At 37.0% G+C, this 23714-nt stretch overlaps 1 protein-coding gene across 9 annotated transcripts in view; it reads right to left on the bottom strand.

Moving 5' to 3' along the window:
- LOC149776921 (uncharacterized) overlaps positions 1-19578 on the bottom strand; it is a 90492-nt gene extending 70914 nt beyond the window's left edge. For 6 of the 9 annotated variants that reach the window (XR_016416136.1, XR_016416134.1, XR_016416132.1 and 3 more), the window contains exons 1-4: positions 19461-19578; positions 15727-15861; positions 11413-11599; positions 9378-9505 (exon numbers count right to left, since the gene is read on the bottom strand). Coding sequence is in view for 4 of the 9 variants with exons in the window: in XM_089941631.1 (XP_089797757.1) it covers positions 9378-9505; positions 11413-11599; positions 15727-15861; positions 19461-19548 (538 nt within the window). In the remaining 5 variants the exon portion in view is untranslated. Of the gene's footprint in view, positions 1-9377; positions 9506-10121; positions 10257-10318; positions 10359-11412; positions 11600-15726; positions 15862-18239; positions 18315-19460 lie in introns of those variants that run through there. The other 3 variants (XM_089941632.1, XM_089941633.1, XM_089941635.1) reach the window with 3 other exon arrangements.
- Positions 19579-23714: the final 4136 nt, after the last annotated feature.

Genomic DNA, 23714 nt, shown 5'->3' on the forward strand with positions numbered 1-23714 from the left:
CTTAAAGTCTAACAAATACCAAATATGCTTGTGCCTTTTCATAGACTGTACAAATGTTATGTCCAGAGAGTATACTCCAACATATTTCTATTTCTTGCTATCTTCATTGTATTCAATGTTTTGCACATCGTTTAACTTCAGCATACAAATAAGCACAATTGTACCTGCCCTATGGCCATTAATACTGCACTTAAACTCAGTTCAACCATGTCTATGCATTCGGCAAAGAAAATGTCTGTTATTACATAATGTAACGCCATGCCTACAATTTCCAAATGCATTTCTTTTATCACTAGCAACAACTTCACCATAAAATCTATGTGACTCTTAAATGATTTCACCTGTGCATAACACTGTTTAGTTCTGTCTATTAACAGCTGTCAACACAATGTGCATAATTAAGCGCATGCTGTGCAACTGCTTCAATCCATCTTAAGGCAATCACTCATGCTTTGTAAAACGCATGTAGTGCAATGTAGGCTATACTTGTAATGTGTGATCACAATAGCTTGTGGGTGTATGTGCAACCATCTCTACCAGAAAATGAACTCATGTGAGTGAAAGGGCTATGACTGCATACAAGCAAGGGCTATGATTGTGTACAAGCAAGGGCTATGATTGTGTACAAGCAAGGGCTATGATTGTGTACAAGCAAGGGCTATGATTGTGTATGAGCAAGGGTTATGAATGTATACAAGCAAGGGTTATGATTGTGTACAAGCAAGGATATGGATTCCAAAAGCATTGTTGTCTCAGTGGATAGTTTCCTCTTAACTCAATCCCCAAAAGCACACCTATTTCATGGAATTAGCAATGCAGACTATCATGTGCTTCACCAGCCCCACCATCATCCTAGTTGGTTCAAACATAACCAATATATATGGCAAAAGTTAATGAACAGCCAGTACTGACTCGGGATGGTGTCCCATCTGGATCAGTCATGGATATACTGGTAACACAGGCACACCCTTATATTTGGTTCCCTAATCTTTCCACAGATAGCTGGTATTGAACTTTCATACCAGGCACAAACAGGATATGAACCACAGTAGCTCAAACACAGCCTAAACTTAAGCCTTAAATTTAGGACCAGGCATGGTGATCTATTTTCCCTGGTATAAAGATATTAATGCCATCTGACATCTGGATGACCACACTCCAGTCCCAGCTCTGACACACATGCCTTGTATAACCACCACCAGAATCAGTTAATTATCTCATGCTCCCCCAGGAACATGCCTAGAAAATCATTTCAGTAGAATCCAACATTTCCTCAGAGAATAAAATTTCAGTCGCAAATTGCTTCAACTTTAGCGTCTCTTCAATACTGCAGTGGATTTCCTTGTTGTTTGGGGAACCTCACTTGATTCAAATCAGGCCCTTAAGAACTGCTGGAAATTATGATCTGCAGAGATGCAGGATCGCCATTCAGGAATTTGGTCCTTCCTGGGGCACTCATTACATATCAGCCTCCTGGGGATGACGCCACCAATGAATGCCTTGAAATAGCTACAGAAAAAATTATCTGGGAAGGGTGCCTCACTCTATCCAACAATGCGACTATCGTCAATTACATCAGAAGGATAGTGGGGGTCCATATCCCCAGAACCTCTGCCTTCTGATTTGAGATTTTCTCAGTATCACTAGAAATCCACATCCAAATTAGCTACATCCTGGATAGGCGTAATTTCCAAGCAGCTTCAATATCCAGACAGAATCAACCAATCTATACTGAATGGTCTGCTGTCCCCTCAGTCTTTAGTTGAATCTGTGCCTATTACAGTTGACCACTCATGGACTTGCATGATTTTGTGAGAAGGTGAAATGCAGAGCTTCAGACATTCATCTTACCACTCTATTGTTTGTTTCTGAGGTTAATCTGTTCCTTATCTGTGTATGGATATTGTCCTGTGCTGAGAACCCCCTTTCACAGTCTGAAGGGGCATATGCATTACAAGCTTAATCAGTTTGAACAAGTTGGAAAACTGTTCTTTATTGTTCTTATGTACAATTTTCCATGGCTCAAGGGTGCTATCTCTCGAGTCATCCTCATACAAAATATGATTTTTCATTAAAATGAGCTCTGCCAAAGTTTCAATTTCTGGAACTAAATTACTTTAATAAATTATGTTTCTTCAAGAATACTTGCCCAATCATATTACCTTAGGAAGAACTACTACTACCTTGCAAATCCAGCCCTCCCAGATAACACTTTTTAGCTACAAAAGCTACAATCTGTCGGTCCACCTAGGTGGCAGTCAAGCAGAGTGATCTCCCCTTCATGTAGGGATTGGTGGCCCATGAATACTGGAGCATAAGGCATAAGGGGAGACTGGGAGAGTGTACGTGTATTATGATTGGTTTAGTATTTGCAAAGAAACATTTTACACTATAACAAATTAGTTTCTTCTTTAAATACATTACCCAATCATAATACCTTAGAAGAACAGTAAGAGGTGGAGGAAGCTACATCAGCTTACCCAAGAGGTGAGAAATCTGGTCCCCTAAGGTTTCTGAAACAGATAACAAACCTTACTGGAGAAGACTCCAGCTGTCAGGAAGTGGCTTATGAAAAAGAAAATGTTTCCTTCCTGCAAATCCAGCAAAATCATGAAGCTACATCTTATGAAGCTGCTGAACGACCTGGGAAGGTGGCTTGTTGTGCCATGGCTGGATAACATCTGAGAACAGTTCTTGTCAAAGGTTATGTGTGTGGCAACTTCTCTAACCTCATGAGCCAAAATGCATAATAAATTCATCTGAGTTATTTCTCAAAATGCACAGTGAATAATCCACTTAATCCATGATGAGTGCTGGTGTATAATCCTGGTAAACATAGGCATGATCTACCTCAATGCAACCACTCTGTCATTTTAAGGTACCACTTCAAGGTGTACTGGATACTGTAGGTGGTCTTGAGTTGAAGTGTCCAAAGTAGACAATGATTTCAGTTCAAAGGTCTAGTTGCCCGTGAAAGGAAGCAATTGTTTTTGGCAATGAAAGAGGGAACCATCATTAAGTGAAACTGACCTGTCTTGTCAGAACTGCATATAATTTGGGTCCCCTGATAGGGCATGTATTTTGCTGATTCTGCCTGCTGTTGCGGGCATGATAAGGAAGTGGGTTTTGTATGAAAGGTGAGCCAAAGATGAATTTGAAAGCAGTTCAAATGGTGTTTTGTTCAACCAGGTAAGTATCGATGACAGGTTACATGACAGGTTACATTTTGGGCACTGAGCCAACGTTTTTAGCCAGGTATAAATCAGGTTGAGGAGAAGGTCAGATAAGTGTTTGTTTTTTCCGATATCTTCTCTTCAGCTATCATGGGGTGGTAACCTTTGATTGTGCATGGTGCTAACTTTTTCTCACTGAAGAGCTAGAGAAGGAAGTTAGCTATTTCAGTTATTGATGCCTACAATGGTAGAATGTGTTCTTGTGTACACCACTGTGTAGAGATTTTCCATTTGCCTTGATACACTTTCAGAGTTGATACCTTGTTGCTCGAGTGTTTCTATCCACAGCTGGTTGTGAAAACTGATTATTTCTGAGTGCCTGTTTAATATGATCCCCTGACATGCAGGTTGAGTAGCTCTGGGTTCAGGTGAAACAACTGCTGTTGTGGTTGTTTGAGTAGATGAGGGAAATTCACTATTTATCAGGGAATTTCCATTATGAAATTGAAAAGGTTATTGATCTATGATTTCTCCCATCTGAATGGTGCAATAAGAATGTGCAACACTGGCTTCTCTTTCTTTTGTATCACCTTTGGAATTGGAGGGAAGACATGCATGCAGGCCATTCCAATCTATGGGTAGTCCATCAACTGCCAATGCTATGTGATCTGGGACTAATGAGACAAAGGATGGGAGCTTGACATTCCACCCTGCTGCACACAGATCCACCAATAGCTGGTTACATCGTGTGAGGGATGGAGATAACATTCCATCTGTGTCAGCTGATTTTTCCGGGGCAGAGAATCTGCTATTACATTCAGGTGTCCAAGAATATGATGAACTTGGACATAGATTTGTTGCTGACAACACCACTTTAGAAAATCCCACACCAGTATGCAAAGGCATGGGGACTTGGTTCCACTTTGCTGCTTGTGATATGTCACCTCTGTAGAGTCGTCCGATAGAATGACTACTCCCTTGCCAGTTAAAAATTCCCGACACAAGAGAAACTCTTTCAAAATGACCTTTGTCTCTAGAATACTGATACGTAGATGCTGGTCCAGGGATGACCACACTCAACTGGCTTCCCAGAAAGAAAGTAGTTGGTGTGCTGTCCCAGTCATCTGTGCTTGCTATCTCTGGTGGTTGTACTTGTAGAGATATAACCACTATGAGCCAAGTTAGGTTGCTCCAAATCTGAAGAGGGTACCTCATATTTGTGCAAATGAGGAAAGATTGGTCCAGTGGGCAAATTTTTGGCCTCACTGTGATAAAAGAATCATCTGTAATGGGCACATATAAAGGTGATCTAGGATGATGAGGTCAGCTGCTACATTGAGCAAGCCTATAAGTTGAAGGAATTCCTATGTGGAGATAGAATCCTTCGAAAGTAACGATGCCAAATGGTCCTGATTTTCAATGCCTGTTGCGGAGGGGAATGTACTCTGTTTACCTGTGTGTTGAATTTAATACCAAGATGAAGAAATTGTTGAGATGGCACTAGGTCAATTTGTCCTTGGTGATGAGGAAACCCATTCTGTAAAAAGCATGACAAGATTTATCATATAGTGTTTTAATATATAACTCACCTGAGATTTTCGTAGGATGTCGTATAAGTAACATGGTGTTGCCACCTTGGAGATGATCTTGACATGAGCCATAACACAGATCATCAGACAAGTAAAGACCCAGAAAATGATGTTAAGTCCAAATGGGAGTGCTTGGAATCGATAAGCAATGACATTGCAGATGAAACATGTAACTTCCTGAAGGCCTTGTGAACTCAGCTGTGAAGATATGCATGCTTTAAAAACATGCTGATTGCACAATCTTCCTCCTGAATTTCATTCAAAATGATTCCATCAAGAACCAGGTAGCATGAATGAATTGATTCAGAGCGATAAGGTCAATGACAGGGCGCAGAATGCCTTTAGCCTTTTGGACTAAAAATAGTCTTCAACAAAAATGTGAGAAATTTATAATTTGAACGATTCTGCTGCCCTTTTCTGAATAAGGTTGTTTATTTATTGCTGCAGGGTGGTGGCATTGAATGTTGGAATGTTTGTAGCTGATATGAAATAAGAAGGTGTTCTGAAACTGATGCAGAGTCCTTTACAAACCACTTGTCAAGTCAAATGATCATTGTGGCAAATCTTGTTCCATTCGGCAGCAAAAGAACTGAAATATTCCTCCGACCAGGATCTTCTGGAATGGTGGTGTGGAGACAATGTCATTTTTGACAGATGGAGGTGGCTGTGTAGAGAAACTTTGATGTATGCAAATGCTACTTCTTTGTCCACTGTGGTTTGCGAGAGCCACAGTTTTCTATGTGAGGAACTAAGATAAGACGACTTGCCAGAGGTTTTATTTGTGACTTGTCACATGGTTCCTTTTGTTGAGCTCCTGAACATCCCTCTATCAATTTGTCTCCTTAGTGGCTTATTTGTGTACTTCATCAATCTGGCCATTAAAAAGTAGGTTAGAGGATAACTTGGCCATGTGACAATCTTTAGGGAAGGTAAAGGTGGACAGCAGTGCATCTCATTCTGCCAGATGTAAGTTTGGAGCTGCTGTGACAGCATTGGCTAATGTATGTTGAGCAGATTCATTCAAGACTCAGACCATTCTAAAGACCAACTCCCATGCATGTACCACAGAATTTGGAGTAAGAGATGACATGCTCTGTTCCGCTTGTTGGAAGATAGCCATTTATACTAAGTCCATCATAGAGCCCACAGCTACCACAATGCAGATCAAATGGTGAGTGTCATTGAAAGATGTTTGATTCAAGTGAGTAGAATATGGTTTTGTCATCCCCAAAGCTGTGACATCCCATTCAACTGCTGGGGTTTCCGAATGAAAAACAGGTGCATGGCAAAACTAGAACCTCCAATGAAAAGTTGATGGAAGGCATTGTTGTGAGAAAAAGAGATGGTTGGTGCTGCAGTTTTGATCTAAACATCAAAATATATGTGATTCTGCCTGACTGTGGAAGTAATTTGAAGCTGGATTCTTCCATTTTTGTGATCTAAACCAAGTGGTTAATGAGATAAGAGGCAGAAAATGTCTTCAGTGGAAGGCCTGAAGGCTGAGTCTTCCCATGAGATAGTGAGATCAGTAAGTGAAGAAGGAGCCTGACAGCAAGCACTGTCATCTCTGCTTGCATGAGGTGAAGCTAGCATCTCTTCAGTTGCCTGAGACAGAGTTGGTGAAGAGTGTCAAGGTCTGATCCTGACAAAATTTGTGGGGCGCCCTGAAGTAGAAATGGTGATTTCAAAACAGTCATAGATTAAAGAGTCCCTTCTACTGACCAAGAGTTGAGAAATGACAGGTGGTATTTGTCAGAGGCAGAAGTACTAACATCAACACTGTTAACGGATAGTGCAGTGAGGTCATGTGTGGGTTAGATTGGTCTCCATAATTGCCTGTATACACCAGTTTCAACTTCCGGGAACTTATTGTTCTGAAGCCTTTGTCCAAAATGATCCCTTGTAGTTGGCCTGGGTCAGAAACAGAAATAGTTCAACAACCTTTCATTTCAAGCCAAAGTACCCACCTCTACAATGATACATATCACAACAAGCACTAATAGACCAGTGGCACAACTTATTCTATGACAAGCAAGTCAAGGGTTAACAGTTAAATAAAACTTGTATGCTGTCCAGACTTTATCTAATTTGCAGGTGGCTTCATGCACCAAGTACACAAATTCATGCCAATTTTGTGCAATTCACATACCTGCATTCCCAGTCAGCATCTCTGAAGATCTTGATCATATAAGCCTATATTTAAAGTTTGATCAAAATCATATAAAACAATGCCTTCCAGAGTAGTAACAAGTTAAGCCAATTAAACACAAGTCACCATAATAATATGTGTGCACCTCATTCATTATCAAACTTGTTCATAACCTTTATGACAGGAGCATATATTACAAGACGAATCCAAATTAGCTCAGAAATATGGGCTCCCGTGTGGAAACAAGCACAGCCAATCAGATGAAGGATCACCTCGTTAGCATGCACAGATCTCGCTCGTTATTGAGCTTGTCCAAAATCTTGATGAGATAAGCAAATATTCCAAGTCTAATCAAAATCAAATCAGTAATGTGGCCTCCAGAGTGGTAACAAGGTCAAGGCCAATTAGATGCAAGATTACCTCATTAATGAATGGATCTTGTTCCAAATCTCCTGAGAACTTCATGATATAAGCCTATTTTCCAAACTTTTTATCAAAATGGGACCAGAAATATTGCTTCCAGAATGGTAACATGGTCAACTAATCAGACGATAAAGGAACACAGTCAAAACTGGATCAGAAATACAGATGGGTAACAAGATCAACAGATGAAAGAGATAACTTTAGTAATGTGTGGATCTCACTCATTATCAAACTTTCCAACTTGATGATAGATGCATAAATTTCAAGTTTAATAAAAGTAAGATTGGAACCATGGATTCCTAAGTGACAAGCTCAATTGGATACAAGATCTCTTCATTAATATGGACTGAGCCCACTCAAGTTGAAATGTGTCCAAGATACTAATGACATACACCTATATTCCAAATGTGACAAAATCAGATTAAAAAATATGGTCTCCACTGTTGGTAGTAAGCAAATGCTGATGAACAGAAGACTGACATATGGCCATACAATAAGTTTGCTAGGACTTATGGGTAACTCAGCTAACAAGACAAGATACAACACTAATGGTTCTCTCCTATTAATACTGTTGAAAATGGAAATCCTAATTCTGGTAAATGCATTGCAGATGAACAAAAATGAAAAGAAACAAAGAAAGGAAGCAAAAAAGGTAAAATGATCTCAGAACACATTTTGGCAACCATAAATGAAACACGGCATGATGAGAGCAGAAATGGAAATGAGAATGGAATGCAGACTGATATACTACCTATCTCAGAGTCTGTAGAACTGTTATATGTACTTGTGTCTGTGTAACACACAAAACTGTAAACAAGATAAATTAGACTGGCTCTCAAATAACGCATCAACAGATGAAAGACTGTTTAGATAATCAGCAGAACAATGAAAATCCCAATATCCCACTGACTGATGTGACGACATATCAGGGTCTATGGTGTTTGTATTAAGACCCATCAAGACCTGATTTGAGGACATATCAAGGTCAATGGTGTTTGCATCAAGACCCATCAAGACCTGATTTTGAGAACATATTGGGGTATATGGTGTTTGTATCAAGACCTGATGTGATGATGTATCAGGATCTTCGGTGTTTTTAACCATACAACTGTGAATTACTTTCTTTCACATTAAGCCAGCAATAACAATGTTAGCAGTGCTGACAGAAAACTAAAAGGTGCAATAAAATGGATTAATGAAAATAAACTTCACAGAAAAACCAGTTAATCAGCTCAGCACAATGAGCAGCCAAACATGGACAACTGTACATAAAAATAGATTATAATATTATTTAGAAAACTTGTTCTTACTTTCAATGTCTTAAATAGTTTAGCACAAGAGAATTTTAATTTATTTTAAGTTTGTAAGGAACATTAGCATATGGAGTACATGGTGAAGTCAACACAATAATTTATACCAACCACAAGTTGTGACAGCATTTTAAGAAATATTTTCCTTATGCCATTTTAAGTAAATATTTTCCTTATGCCATTTTAAGTAAATATTTTCCTTATGCCATTTTATGAAATCTTTTCCTTATGCCATTTTAAGAAATCTTTTCCTTATGCCATTTTAAGAAATCTTTTCCTTATGCCATTTTATGAAATCTTTTCCTTATGCCATTTTAAGAAATCTTTTCCTTATGCCATTTTAAGAAATCTTTTCCTTATGCCATTTTAAGAAATTTTTTCCTTATGCCATTTTAAGAAATCTTTTCCTTATGCGGAATAGTCAGCAGCATATTATAAAAACACTTAATGCTCCAGCCTTGAAGAAATTACACCTCTAAAGATATTTTAAAGAGCAATCCTGATTTTATGACTGCATAGCAGTTCAGTAAATAAAGGATATTATTATTGTTATTATTATTATTACTGGACATACAATCATGCCGAAATTTCCAGCCTTGAATGTGATATGCAATTTATTATAAACATAGTGCTAAAGAATAAATTTACTAAATTCAAATATTAAACATAAATTTTACTATAGTCAGAATTTTTTCAATCCCGAAATGTGTTCTTATTCCAAGTTATATGTAACCTTGTGGCATGGCTGATGTTAGCTGGACTGATTGCTGATACTCCATCAGGTCATCCATCAAATGGTAAAATTCCCACCTAATACGCTTTTTATTTGGGGTAGTTTTTGAACCTGAAATCAATCTGTATCTGAAATATAGAAAGAAACAAAATTGTCAAGTCCTGACATTTTGACTTATCCTGACAGGTGGTAAAAAGCAAGGTAAAGCAACCTTTACCAAATAAAATGGCAACAAATTAAAATCATTGTACAGCAGTATGATCCAATAAAGAACCAGCACAAATTTCAATTTTACATCACACTGAACCTAAAGAATGATTTAGTTCTAACTGTACAATTTCATCATTATGTAACATATGAAAATGAATAAATGGCATAACATATGAAAATAAATAAATGGCATAACATATGAAAATGAATAAATGGCACATAACATAACAAGAAAAGAGACAATGGTGCAGTTTTTCCTACTTATCAAGTCTTATCACCCTAGTAATAGTGTCCAAGAAAATGAAAAAGTGAATGCAGATAACTGGAGAATGATGGTTGTTGTTGTTGTTGTTGTGGGGTTTAACGCCATTCTTCAGCACATGATAGGCTATACATGGCGGCCAGTATTAATGGTGGAGGAAGAACCCGGGAAAACACCGGAAAGAACCACTGACATATGGAGAATAAAATAAGCTTGCAGTGACTTAGATTGACTGCAGTATTAAACTTAGAATGAAGCATCTACAAACCAACCATCAGGATTCTGCCAATAATGTCTGACTGGTTTAGTTTTGTGGGGTTCAACACCATTTCTCAGCACACGATTGGCTAGGAATGGCTGCCGGTATATTTGATGGAGGAGGAACACGCAATGAACTGACAGACCCACAGGAAGTTACTGGCAAGCGTTCACACATTCCAATGTTGGTCAAGTCAAGTCTCAAACTCACCTGGATAGAGATGAGATACATGAGTGACCTATAGAGGTGAGCACCTTAGACCACTTAGGCACCCGGGACCCCTGCAACAGTGTCTGAAAAACAAAGCTAAATATAAGGATTAATGAAGGTCACTGGAGTGTGAAATTTAACTTAAGGCTGTCGTACCTTTTATGATGCAACTACATACCAAGTCACATGACTAAAAGCAAACCTGTCTGAAAAAAAGCACAAAGGATAATGCAGGTCACTAATGTGGGAAACATTGTTCAAAGTAACCTAGTTTGACTGAAGTAAATAAGTAGTGCCACTAATGTTGCATCTTTATCCCAAGTTATACGACTGCAAGCAACAGTGCAAGAGAAACTGAGCTAAACATAAAAACCCTAACCAGAGAAAATGATTTAACCCAAACATAAACACAAATCACTAGACCATGAAATATTGGTTACTGTGACCGAGTTTTCACTGATCAATGGATACCAAGTCCTGTAATTGTACAAGACAATAGTGTCTAGGAAAATGACCTTAATGCAAATTCTGGATACCAAGTCCTGTAATTGTACAAGCCAAAGTGTCTAGGAAAATGACCTTAATGCAAATTCTGGATACCAAGTCATGTAACTGTACAAGACAATAGTGTCTAGGAAAATGACCTTAATGCAAATTCTGGATACCAAGTCCTGTAATTGTACAAGACAACAGTGTCTAGGAAAATGACCGTAATGCACATTCTGGATACCAAGTCATTTATTTGTACAAGACAATAGTGTCTAGGAAAATGACCTTAATGCAAATTCTGGACACCAAGTCCTGTAATTGTACAAGACAACAGTGTCTAGGAAAATGACCTTTATGCAAATTCTGGATACCAAGTCCTGTAATTGTACAAGACAATAGTGTCTAGGAAAATGACTTTAATGCAAATTCTAGTTTCAGTGTTGATGCCAGGCAGCTGGATGGATGGAATCATCAATCCACAAGCCAGAATTGTTTGGCATCGTCAGAAATTTGTCTTCAACAAAACTTTTTCATATTCTTGCAAATGCAGAGAATGTGTTTAATGTAAAGTATGGGTCTATAAATGGGAAAATCACATTTAATACCTGTATTTCAATGCTCTCATTTTCTTGTCACACTCCTGATAATTGTAGTCATATCCATATTTCAGCATTTCACTGGCAACTTTCTTCCAGACATCCAGCTTTTTGTGCATGGGAGAGTTAAAATATTCCAGATTATTCTTGTATGTCTGCACCAGGCGTTCTATTCCAGCTACCGACCAAACACAACCTAATCACAAAGAATAAACAATATATATATTAATCAAGAGTCCCTCAAAAAGATTGAAGTTCTGCTGCCTGAAAACAATTTCCAAGAATTCAAGATAAGATCATTTTTTCTTTTTTTTCTCCATTTAACTGCAGTGTGTTTAAATCATCTTTGATATTACACATTTAATTTTACACGTCATTGTGCGCTGATATTTTTGACATGTCGTGAATGTATGTCATTATCAGACTGACTGAATGACTGATGATGCTGGCGCGCTGTATCAACACTGTCAATCAAATAATCATTTCATGGTGGAGAATGAGCATGGAACAGGCAAATGGTAAATATCAAAGAAATATATGCAAGTCATTTTAAACAAAGTATCTTGAGTAGAACCCTACTTTAAACAATCACATTCCAACTTTCACCCCACCCCTTCTACAATTTATTTACCTTACTGATTTCTGAATGGCCATTTAAGTACTTTACTGATTTTTGAATGGCCATTTAAGTACCTTACTGATTTTTGAATGGCCATTTAAGTACCTTACTGATTTTTGAATGGCCATTTAAGTTCCTTACTCATTTTTGAATGGCCATTTAAGTACCTTACTGATTTTTGAATGGCCATTTAAGTACCTTACTGAGTTTTGAATGGCCATCTAAGTACCTAACTGATTTTTGAATGGCCATTTAAGTACCTAACCGATTTTTGAATGGCCACTTTTACTCTAAGTTTCTCTATTGCTTCATGTCTTAGAGACAGATTTGTGCAGATAAATAAATTCATACCATTTAGAATATGGCTGCTTATTAAGATGGTATGATTTCAAGATATCCATACTGCCTGGGAATTACTACAGCTACACAGGAAGTTGTAGCAGTCTGTTTCTCCATTCTTATTTTCAAAAAAAAAATCTTGAAATGTTGGGAAAACATGTATGCATAAATATATGTATTGACCTTGTTTGTAGGCAGTTGCCAGTTAATAATTAATTCATTCAGCTGTTTGTTTTTCAATCTCGCTAGTGCACTTTTCATCCCATCTATGGCATTATTACATCTACTACAATATTTACTAAAAGTATATTACAGTTAAGTTTGTTCATTTTGCTAGCCACACAATAACATCTGCATTATGATCCTGTCCAGTCAGATAGGAAATGTTTGTAGCCACATGGCTGCAACTGTGCATAAGCAGTTGTTTTAGCATATGACCATGGCCTGCCTGTTTGCAGGGAGCACATTCAAAAGTGACCACCAGGAGAAATTAAGAGACACAGAATTTATTCGACCAAACTTAACCAAACCACCAGTTGCTACAGACTAAGTGATTCAAATCAAAAGGAATATAATTCAAAAAGATTGTAATACATTCTGATCCAGCATGTCAAACTCCAATTTCATCTGTGTCTAAGCTGTTGCAGTGTCCAGCCATTCTTTCAACAAGATATTGACTGCATCAAATGTATCAAACCAACTAAATGAAAATTCCATACTAAAGCAAGGAAACCATGATATAAGTTGTGATGTTCCAGTTATTACTCTTTCAACATGTATAATAATAAAGGAAATTCTCCTTGATTCAGCGGTCTACTTCTCCACAAATTGTGTACATCCATGCTGGAAGGGTGACCTGCTTTCTGCAAGTTGTGCAAGTCCACACTGGACGGGAGACCTGCTTTCTGCAAGCCCACACTGGAAGGGTGATCTGCTTTCTGCATGTTGTGCAAATCCACACTGGACAGGTGACCTGCTTTCTGCAAGTCCATACTGGAAGGGTGACCTGCTTTCTGCCAGTTGCACAAGTCCACACTGGACAGGGGATCTGCTTTCTGCAAGTCCACACTGTACGGGTAACCTGTTTTCTGTAAGTTGCACAAGTTCACACTGGACAGGTGACCTACTTTCTGCAAGTTGCGCAAGTCCACACTGGAAAGGTGGCATACTCAGAGCATTACTCTCCTAAAAATCAGCTCTTCGGTACAACCATGGTCAGCCATGGCCTTATCATCTGGGATTAATTAGCTGAGACATATGGATGTTATGGTGATGTACTTGTCACTAGATCTTCCCCCATAGCATTTGGATAGGAACATATTATTATTTGGTGCAATGCATACAAGAAATTATTGTTTTCTATGGGATTTGTAGTTGCTATAAATCTGTGTTGGTGCCTTTAAGAAAAATGGCCTCTGGATATACACTTCGGTGCAGTCAATTATGCAAGTTGTTTTGAAATGGAATTGTTTAAATGGTCCAGGCATGGTTCTTTGAATAGTATCATGTGGCAGTCACACTGTAAAAACTTACGGTGTCTAACCAGAATATACATCCACTTTTATTTGCAACCTGACATGTAGCCCCAAAATCTCCTGTAGCATTCACATACAATCCTATTTGTTTGTAAACCCCCTACCGGCTCCAGAGATATAAAAATTGCACAAAATTTAGTCATTATATTCACTGATTTATAAGTTCTAACCTGATTGTCGCCAAGGGGACCCAAACACTGTCAACTTGTTGGCATTTCGAATCAAACCATAGTTTCTTTGGTGTCAATAACATCATTTGTCACATTGAAGAATGGCTTTGCTTGTGGGCCATGGAAATAACTCAGTAAAAATCTGTCACATTGAAGAATGGCTTTGCTTGTGGGCCATGGAAATAACTCAGTAAAAACATGATCATCAATGATAGGGGTTTCTAGCAAAAATAGCATCACTTCCCCATCACTAATCTATATGTTGTAGTAATAATAATAATAATAATGACTTTATTTAAAGAGGATAACATAATTAGCTAAGAACTAATCTGCCTTAGGCCCTCATAAAAAGGAATTTATTTACTTTAGTTGTCCCTCCTAAAGTTCCAGAAGAGAATTAGCTTGGAATCTTCTAACTTCCAAACCATACTGGTCAAACGCCTTCTCGTTTAACATGTTAGATGCTACAGTAGCTTTGCCAATATTAGTACAAATCATTTTGGCAAAGACTGCAAACAAATAATCCTCTGATGTTACAAACTGAGCAGCTTTGTCCCCCTCAACTTTGTTTTTCAAGCCATTTCCATTTTTACACATTTTTCAAACTTTTTGTGTTTTTGTCTGTTTGGCAAATGTGCTTATTTCCATCAGTTTCCATTACATGAAGATTCACTGGATGAGTGGAAACTTTTGACCAATCAGAATGCTCTTTACAACAATCAGCTGTTAAATAACATACAGAACAAATAATGTTACAAGTATCGTCTTTATATGGTTAAATTATTGTGAAATTGGGCTGCAAAGAGTGTCATTTAAAATCCAGATCAAAGATTAAAGCAAAAACATTTGACCATATCAAGGAAAATAGGATTCAGGTTTGGAGAAAAGCAGAAATTCCACTTTAAAATGGCAAAAAGTCATCACTGGGAAATACTTAATATGGCCTGTGACCTCTAACTTTAAAAAATCCCTCCCGAACATGGCATGTTACACACCTTCTAGTGATGATGTAACAAATATGCACAAGTTTCATCCCCTATTCTCAACTGGCATTAAATTTTTAAAGAGAAAAGTGAAAGTGTGATGAAAATTAACAAACCGAGCCATGGCAATGATGCTAAAAATACCAACCCCTCTAAAATATGGCACATGATACATGTTCAAGTGAGGATGTATGAATATACCAAATTTTATCCGTTAATCTCCGATTCTCAAGCGGCCGTTAAGTAATGGAGCAGAAGCTAAGATATAAAGTATTAAGCTGCACTCAAATGCAATATGCAACACACCTCCTAGTGATGCTATATGAGCATACCAAGTTAATCACAAATGACTTTGAAACTATACAGCAGAAATGAAAATGTAATGGATGAACAGACAGACACACAGACACTATGGTTATGCCTTTTCATGCTCACTATCAAACCCTTCCATGTGCTCATTAACAAATTCATCCAAGACCTAGCATGGATGAGGCTTCAAGGAAATTTGAATGAAATCAAAAAAGAAAACAAGGTTTATAAAACATTTCCAAGCTTGTGCACAGAAGGACAGATAAAATGTCGGATATTATAATTTTGATGTCTCTCCTAAATGGCAGGGATCTTAAAGACAAAGGGAATCCCTGGAGACTACCAAGTGATTTCGAAATTTGACAGACCCTGCTTAAGGTCATTTTCCTCTGTTTCTGTATTCTCATCTTTAACTTGTTCCGTAAACTGTCCTGCTGTCAAACTGCTGTAACTATGGTCACCAGTGGGTGTCTCTTTCACAGCTGCAGAATTTTTTCCCAATGCTGTAAAATAAAACAAATTCAGAAGGATAAAAGCCTACAATATTTTGTACAGCAAATTAAATTTATCACAACATACTGAAAACAAGGATTATCAAGCAATAACATATCCCCCCGACAAAGACCACCACTTTTGTAAAGACTCACAATGAAAATACCCTGATGTCTGGTGCTCTCAATTTTTCTACCATTGACTGAATTTATCTCAGGACAAGCTTGATGATAAGCCCACACCATTTTTTTTACTGCATTTTGGCAAATATTTAGTAATGATATCTTTGTACAATAATAAGCCTAACCCCAACTTTATGACAAATTTATCTGGCTGGACCCATGGATTTATCTTAGGTAGGAATGATGCAAGGTAGTATCCAATGGACTCTTCAGTTTATGATGTCAAGAAACCCTCAATTTTAGTATTTTCCAAATAATAATGGCCACTATACAAGATCATATTCATAATTAGAATTTCCATTCTTATAATTAATCATCAAAGGTTTCCATTGGCTCTGCCACAAAAATGACAATAATTCTGCAAATAATGTGCCTGCAGATCATGGTCTACCTTGTTTGTTCTACTGGCTATTCCTAGCCAACTGCACAAACCCAAATCTGCTGGTGCATTATGTGACTGCAGATCTCGGTCTGTGCAATTTACAGTTGTGCTCATCATAAATGTCTCTGTATGTTATCTTTCTAAATAAATATTTACCGACCGTCTATACTCTCATACAAGTCAAACTGCAAAGAACATATATATTAAGTGATTATATACCAAGATTGCAGTATGTTAATTATGAATAGATATTATTTACAAATACACACTGAAACAAAACTTTTTTTCTTTCTACAAATTAACCAAAAACTGACCCAATGCAAATTATTCTGTTCAACTTTTGAACTGACCCTTAAAGAGGTACTTTAAAGTATTCCTGTCACACAGGATCCCCAGAGTTGCAGGAATATTTCATACTGATCATGGTATTAAGCTTTGTTATCCACAGGATACATTGTCAATATAGAAAGGTAAAGTATTACAAGTAAAAAATGCAAAATCTAAGGTAATTGGACTATCCGTAAATCTGAGATTATTCAAGTGTAACATCAGTAATGAGTACTAATATGGTTTAAATAAATTACCACTAAGTCTCCTATACACCTTTTTTGTTGGGGGGGATGGGGTTCAAAATAGATTTTAAATCTTTGGGACTTGGTCAGTATTCTGGTAACATTTTACAAAGTAACAAAAAGTATATTGTTTGTTGCATCTGGAGATTATATATTTGACCTAGTTGTAATAACCATAATGTAATATTGATAGTACCAGCAATTAAAAATCATTTGAATGTATAATTATTTTTTTATTTTTTTGCGTGGGGGTTCTTAGTTTTGTTTGTTGAATTGTTTTGTAGATTTTTTTAATGTACTCATTTAAATTTGCATAACGTAAACAAAAGGTGTAATGGCTCAAAGAAAGGACAAACCTTAATATTTTTGATTACCAACAGAATACATATAAAAAAAATGTTCAATAAATTGTGATAGGATGTAGGCAATAAAAACTCATGTCCTGCATCAATTCGCATGTGTCAACTCCATTTTTCACACATAAAACTTGACCAACGCGATATGGTTTAGAGCCGCACGTTACTGTTCCAAATCAGGAATCCTCATGCTAACAATCAGTCTGATATAGCGATAACAATGTAACTAGAGGGCGCTTCAGTCGGGCAGAGTGCCACCATCTTACTATTTTTGTACAGAGAGGGTACCCCTCTTTACAGGGTTCCCATTCTTTTAATTTTGATTCAATCAGTTCATGAATAGTGGGAAAATTTGTCTTTTCTTCTAAACTATACGCTGTTGGTAAGAATTTGACATGGCTCAGAGAATATTTTCACGAAAAATCCACAAAACATCTGGATCATGGAGGGTTTCACGCAGGAGAGGTTTTATTTACGTATCTAAATATAGAATGTGTCAGTGTCAAAAATATTGTGGTACTTATCTTTGTTTCATGGAAATAAGGTTGTATTATAACATACCCTCCGTCTCATTTTTATCCGGACATGTGTGTCAGTTCTCTCCCTTGAGCACCTGGTAGAGGTATCAACCACAGAGTCTGATGTTTTATCAATAAAGTACAATGAAATCTGTGACAACATGAAATCACCTTATCAGTATAATAAATATACATATATTTGTAGTACATTCAGGTGATTTATTGCAAGGTACTTTACTGACAAAATGTCAGACTCCTTCAGTAGCAACTATATACTCAGTGAATAAAAATATTGTTGCTACTGCTACCTGTAACCTGCACTTTGTTTTTATTGATACGGCTACAAAATAGTATAAAACCTGTTTTTAAGGCTACTCACAGTTCAGGCTCTTGTAGTATCCATACCCCCTGCATAAACATCTTCATTTGTCTGTGATTTTATTGTAATTTTACACTGTTTAAAAAATAAGTTAATATTGTTATGACAAAAATGCCAGCACAATCCAACTATGCAATAATTTGCAACTGCAAAATAAAAAAAATTATAAAAAATAAAAAGTATATACAATACTGTATTTAACTTTTCACAGGAAATATTAGAAAAAAAATAGATATTTTATGTAAACTTTTAGTCATAAAAACAATATCTTATGATGAATTTGTCTAAACAAATAATAATACAGGTAAACATTTAAAAGGAATAAATACCTGGATTTTCTTGTTACATTGTCCTTATAGATTTCTTTTGAAAATTAAGGAGGCAGCCGTTACCAATCCCTTTTGTTTTTAACTTTCATGTGAATAAAACATGAATAAAAACAAGCTTTACACATAAAAAAGGCTTTTGGATTGAAATACACTCATAATGTAAATTCTGAGTAATTAAGGTTGCATAAATTCTGAGTAATTAAGGTTGCAAATTATGGATTGACCGAGACACATTTCCCCAAAATGACCGTTTATATACCACATACATTTGCAAATTACACCTCAAGAACAGTCTGGTTAAATTCTCTAGTGACTGCTTCATTAATTAACAAAAAAACCTTTCCATTACTGGATTTGTTTTCAGTATATACACTGTACAAAAAAAAAAAATGCTCACTTTTTGGATAATTCTTTTTCTTTTGCAGGCAAAATAAGTTGTTTGCACTTGCTATGAGCTATAACCATGAAAAGAAGTATACAATATTTGCTGATGATATGACCTCCTCAAAAATACCATATTTATTAGCCCGAGATGAAATTTTTAATTTGGCCTGTTATCCCTAATAGATAACATTTATTCGGCAAGCAGATTCCACAAACATCCACCTATTCAGCAAACAGTGTCAAGCCTTATGGGCATGTCATTTATTATTATTATTTAATTAATGTTTTGTTCTTTATACACAGATAATCATATCATGACAATAAATATCACCACCCACCCACCCGGCAATCAAACAGCCTCCGAGTGAGCGAGCGAACGGTCCACCATCTTATTTAACATTGACCGTAAAACAAGTCGTTCGCAAGTCTTGGCAGCGAGCGCTAACCATTGCGACAATGCAATTTAACGTAACGATGTCAAAACAATTTCAATTTTAGATTATCTTACAGCAAACATGTCCAACGATGTCTCCTATGTTTTTAAATATTTGCATACAATTGGTGCATTCATACAATGTTATTTTGCCAGTCGCCATTACTCTTGTAACACTGGAGCGCCCTCTTCGAACAATTCTCGAGCACAGAGCGCCCGGCTAAGAAATCCATGAAAAGCTCATGGTACAGCTCACGTTGCACTTATTATTATCATCCAATCATGGCAAACCAAATCAGACACATTCTAGATTGACTCAACATAATTTGCATATGAAGGTATTCACTGGGTTTTAAAAAAATAAAACGACTATATAAAAATTGGAATAAACATGACTACAAAACATCTTTTTATAATGTATTAGATGTTTTATTACGATGGTCATCATGATGATGTAGATGAAAGTGCTGATGATGAGAAGAGATGGAGCTGGACCAGAAGAATTAAGACGGAGGAGTAAGGGGAGAGTATGTTTACGGCATGTTTACGACTAAGGTACAAAAAGTCCCCATTTGTTTGTCTGTCGTCGAATTCATCATGTCGTCATTATCGTCATTATCAACATGATCGTCATCATATATATCCCTGACTTCAACATGGAATGGAGGGCATACACAATACGAGAGACCCTAGCTTTAGCCTTATTAAACCATGGGTTAACCCGGCATTGCTTCCAACACGTTCCTTGTAATTTACAGGAAGGTAATAATGTAATTTCTGCTCTCTGTCACTTTGTCAACGTTGGCACCCATGACAAAGTTAGGACTATTTCCTGTTGTTCCTTTTGGTGGAAACCTATACAAATATTTTCCTTATATCATTTTTAAACATGCGGGCGATCGTGGGTTCCAACCCCGGCCGGGTCACACCAAAGATTTATGAAAATTATACTAACAGTTGCCTTGCTTGGCGGTCAGCATTACAGGCATCGTAGCGATATGACTGAAACATTGTTAAAGCTACGTTAAAATCCAAATCACACACACACACACACATACATATTTTTAAACACAAGACGGGGAAATGAAATCTCAGTAATTTAATGTGTATTTGTGTTTGCGGATCAGACACAAGCTATGCACGATGAAAACAAGAATAATTCGCTATCGTATACTAGATATTCATAGTCGTCGATTATACATGTAATTTCCTGTATTTTTTAAACATAAGGAACACTTAGTTAAAAGTGCCTTTAAAACAATAAGGCCGATCTCATATGTGATCTCGTCGCAGAAGGTAGCAGCAACATGCTGCTGGGAAAGACATGTACCGATCTCACTTTAATAGCTTTGATATCGGAAGCACAGCAACAAGTACCTGATTTTCAGATAGACAGTTTTATTTATTTTTAAAAACATGAAAGTGGAGTAGTAGAAAAGAAGATTAAGTAATTCAACATTCACATTCTGTTCTTTTGTTATATTGTTTTAAAGACTCTATCCCATTGCTTACGCTTGTATACGAATGTTTTCCACCTGTTTCAGTGTGAACACTGCGAATCTTCCGTGTATTTGTGATTTGATCTTCCTTTAGTAGCTGTTTCGCATTAATGTGTGGTTGCTTCTATCAACTCATCCATCTGTGATCTACAATCAGAAATTGTTTCGCAATAATGCGTGGTTGCTTCTACCAACTCTGTGATCTACCTTAGGTAGCTACGTCAAATAATGTACTCTTGAAGCTAATTCACATAAGCAGCAGAGAGGGTGAACAGATCACTTTCTTTAAAGTCCATTTATGAAAATAAAACTCCATACGGAAAAAAAGAAAAATATAAGGTCAATAACACAAAACAGAAATATCTAACCAAAACCAAGAGTTTCTCTTAATGTGTTTTTTTTTTATAACAAAATGTTATAATTTTTTTTTTGCTCCATCTTTGTAATTCGTGTTTTTATTTACCTACCATGGCACTTATTTGTGGTCCCACCCAGCGCCGGATTTAGGACAAATGAGGCCCTGTGCTAGTTAAGTTATGAGGCCCCTTACTTGGGCCTTGAACGAGGTAGGCCTGGTAGGCCTACAAAGGTAGTCAGGCATACATACTCAGGCAGTTTAGAACGTTTTGACTTTTGAAAAACTTTTGAAAAATTGATCGTAATTTTTTTTTTGCCAGGAAGATGGGGCTCCCTGGCCAACGGGGCCCTGAGCAGCAGAGAGGGCGAACAGACCCAAGAATTCCGACAAAAAACTAACAAAAAAAATAAAATCATCTTGTAGAAAGGTCCAGATTTTTACAAATAAACATTTCCTGGGAGTTTTTATTTCTGTTGAAACCAACCCCATCAATGAAATCCAGTTCGAAAAGGTAGCTGAAAAAATAAAGTACTCTACGTGTTTATTTATTTTTTGTTTAATTTCCATGGACGACCAACGTTGGTAGGCGCCCTCTCTGCTGCTCATCAGAAACGTTAAAAGATTTTACCAAGACCCACACGATATCTTGTTCTTGGATCATGTAAATTTATTGTTATAAATCCATGCGGAGTAGCTTGTGCTCGTGAGAAGAAATTTCTGAATTTAATTATATCCATGTCACCACCACACCAAGTTTGATGAATATTTCTAAGTGTGTGTGTGTCTACACCATTAAACACAACTAAAATATTGCAGTTGTCTCTGATCACTTTCGGAATTTGTGTATACCGCTGAGTAACATAGATCACATCTGTATTTTTATGTCTGCCGCGAGAAAATATTCTGGCTGGATTTGATTGTTTATCCAGCATCACATCATCATACACAACTAAATTATTAATAAATCCATCTAAAACATCAACTGACGGTGCTTCATCAATATCGGCTATAAACTATATCACATCATTACCTTCGTCCAGTAATCGCGCGTTTTCATTGAAATCTTTAAGTACATCATAACATCGTTGATCATCAGCGGATGGTGCTACTGAATATAATTTATCCCATTTTAACCATCTCATTATCAGATTAAGTAATAACTGCATCTTACCCGATCCAGATGGTCCTATGATAATCATTCTGATGGAATTTGGTAACGCAGGGTGGTGTTTAACAGGTTCTCGTTTTCTTGTCGCTGAGAAATCAGTTATATCCATATATATTATAACATGAATTTATATTGTTTACGCTGTAGAGTTAAAACTCCAACTGCTGATTTAGCTACGGTTACAACAAAAAATAAAAAAATAGCGTATGGTGGATAATGTTCTGTGTGTGGTAGAAAGAAATTTTCGTTTTTACCTAATAAGCGCGGTGGTGATATTGCTAAAATGATGTCAAAGTTTCCAGGTGCTCCATGGGCTAAATACAGTTGAGAAAAACATCTACCAGGATATAATTATTGCGGTCCTGGTACCAGACTTGATATCAGACTTGATAATCAAGATCAACCAAAACCAGGCGAGGAACCAGTGAACGCTATTTATCGAGCTTGTCACGCTCATGATGTAGCTTATAAAAGTGAAAATCTACAAGACAGGCATATTGCAGATGTGAAATTAATTCATGCGTTAAATTCTATAAAAAATAAAAATGTCAAAGAAAAATTAGCTAATTGGTTAGTAAGATCCGCGATGAAAAGTAAACTCGTATTAGGGTCTGGTAATATATAATGGAATCGATTTATTATTCACCAAGAGGATACTGGAGAGGCAAAGCAGCAATTGGTAAACTTGCTGATGCAGCAGCGGTTAAACATTCTACTGCTAAAACGTGGTTATCTAAACAAGCAATATGGCAAATTTACCTACCACCACCGAAACGAATTCAGTACGCGTATTTCGATGTTAGTGTTCCTAATGAAGTTCATCAAGCAGATATTCTGTTTTTACCGCATGATACTGTGCGTGGAAAAACATACAAATACGCGTTAACTGTAGTTGATGTTGCAAGTAGGTATAATGAGGCAGAGCTGCTATCAACGAAAACATCATCTGAAGTAGCCGATGCGTTTGAACGAATTTATCAACGAGGTGGTGGACCACAAAGTGGTCTGCGATGGTCACAATTATTACAGGTTGATCCTGGTAAGGAATTTCTTGGTCCAGTATCATCGTTGATGAAACGACATAATACCAAAATACGACGAGGACATACTGCAATTCACCGTGATCAGGCAATTGTTGAGCGATTTAATCGAACTCTCGCTGAGCGGTTATTTGGATATCAATACGCGAGGGAATTTATTCAAGATAAAAGATCTCGCGAATGGGTTGCAAGATTACCAAGCGTGATAGCTGCATTAAATAATGAGATTACACGAACAACCTGAAACCCATTAATGCAATTACA

The sequence above is a fragment of the Sinohyriopsis cumingii genome, chromosome 18 (genome assembly GCF_028554795.1).
Source record: "Sinohyriopsis cumingii isolate HCF-2022 chromosome 18, ASM2855479v2, whole genome shotgun sequence".
NCBI lineage: Eukaryota > Metazoa > Mollusca > Bivalvia > Unionida > Unionidae > Sinohyriopsis > Sinohyriopsis cumingii.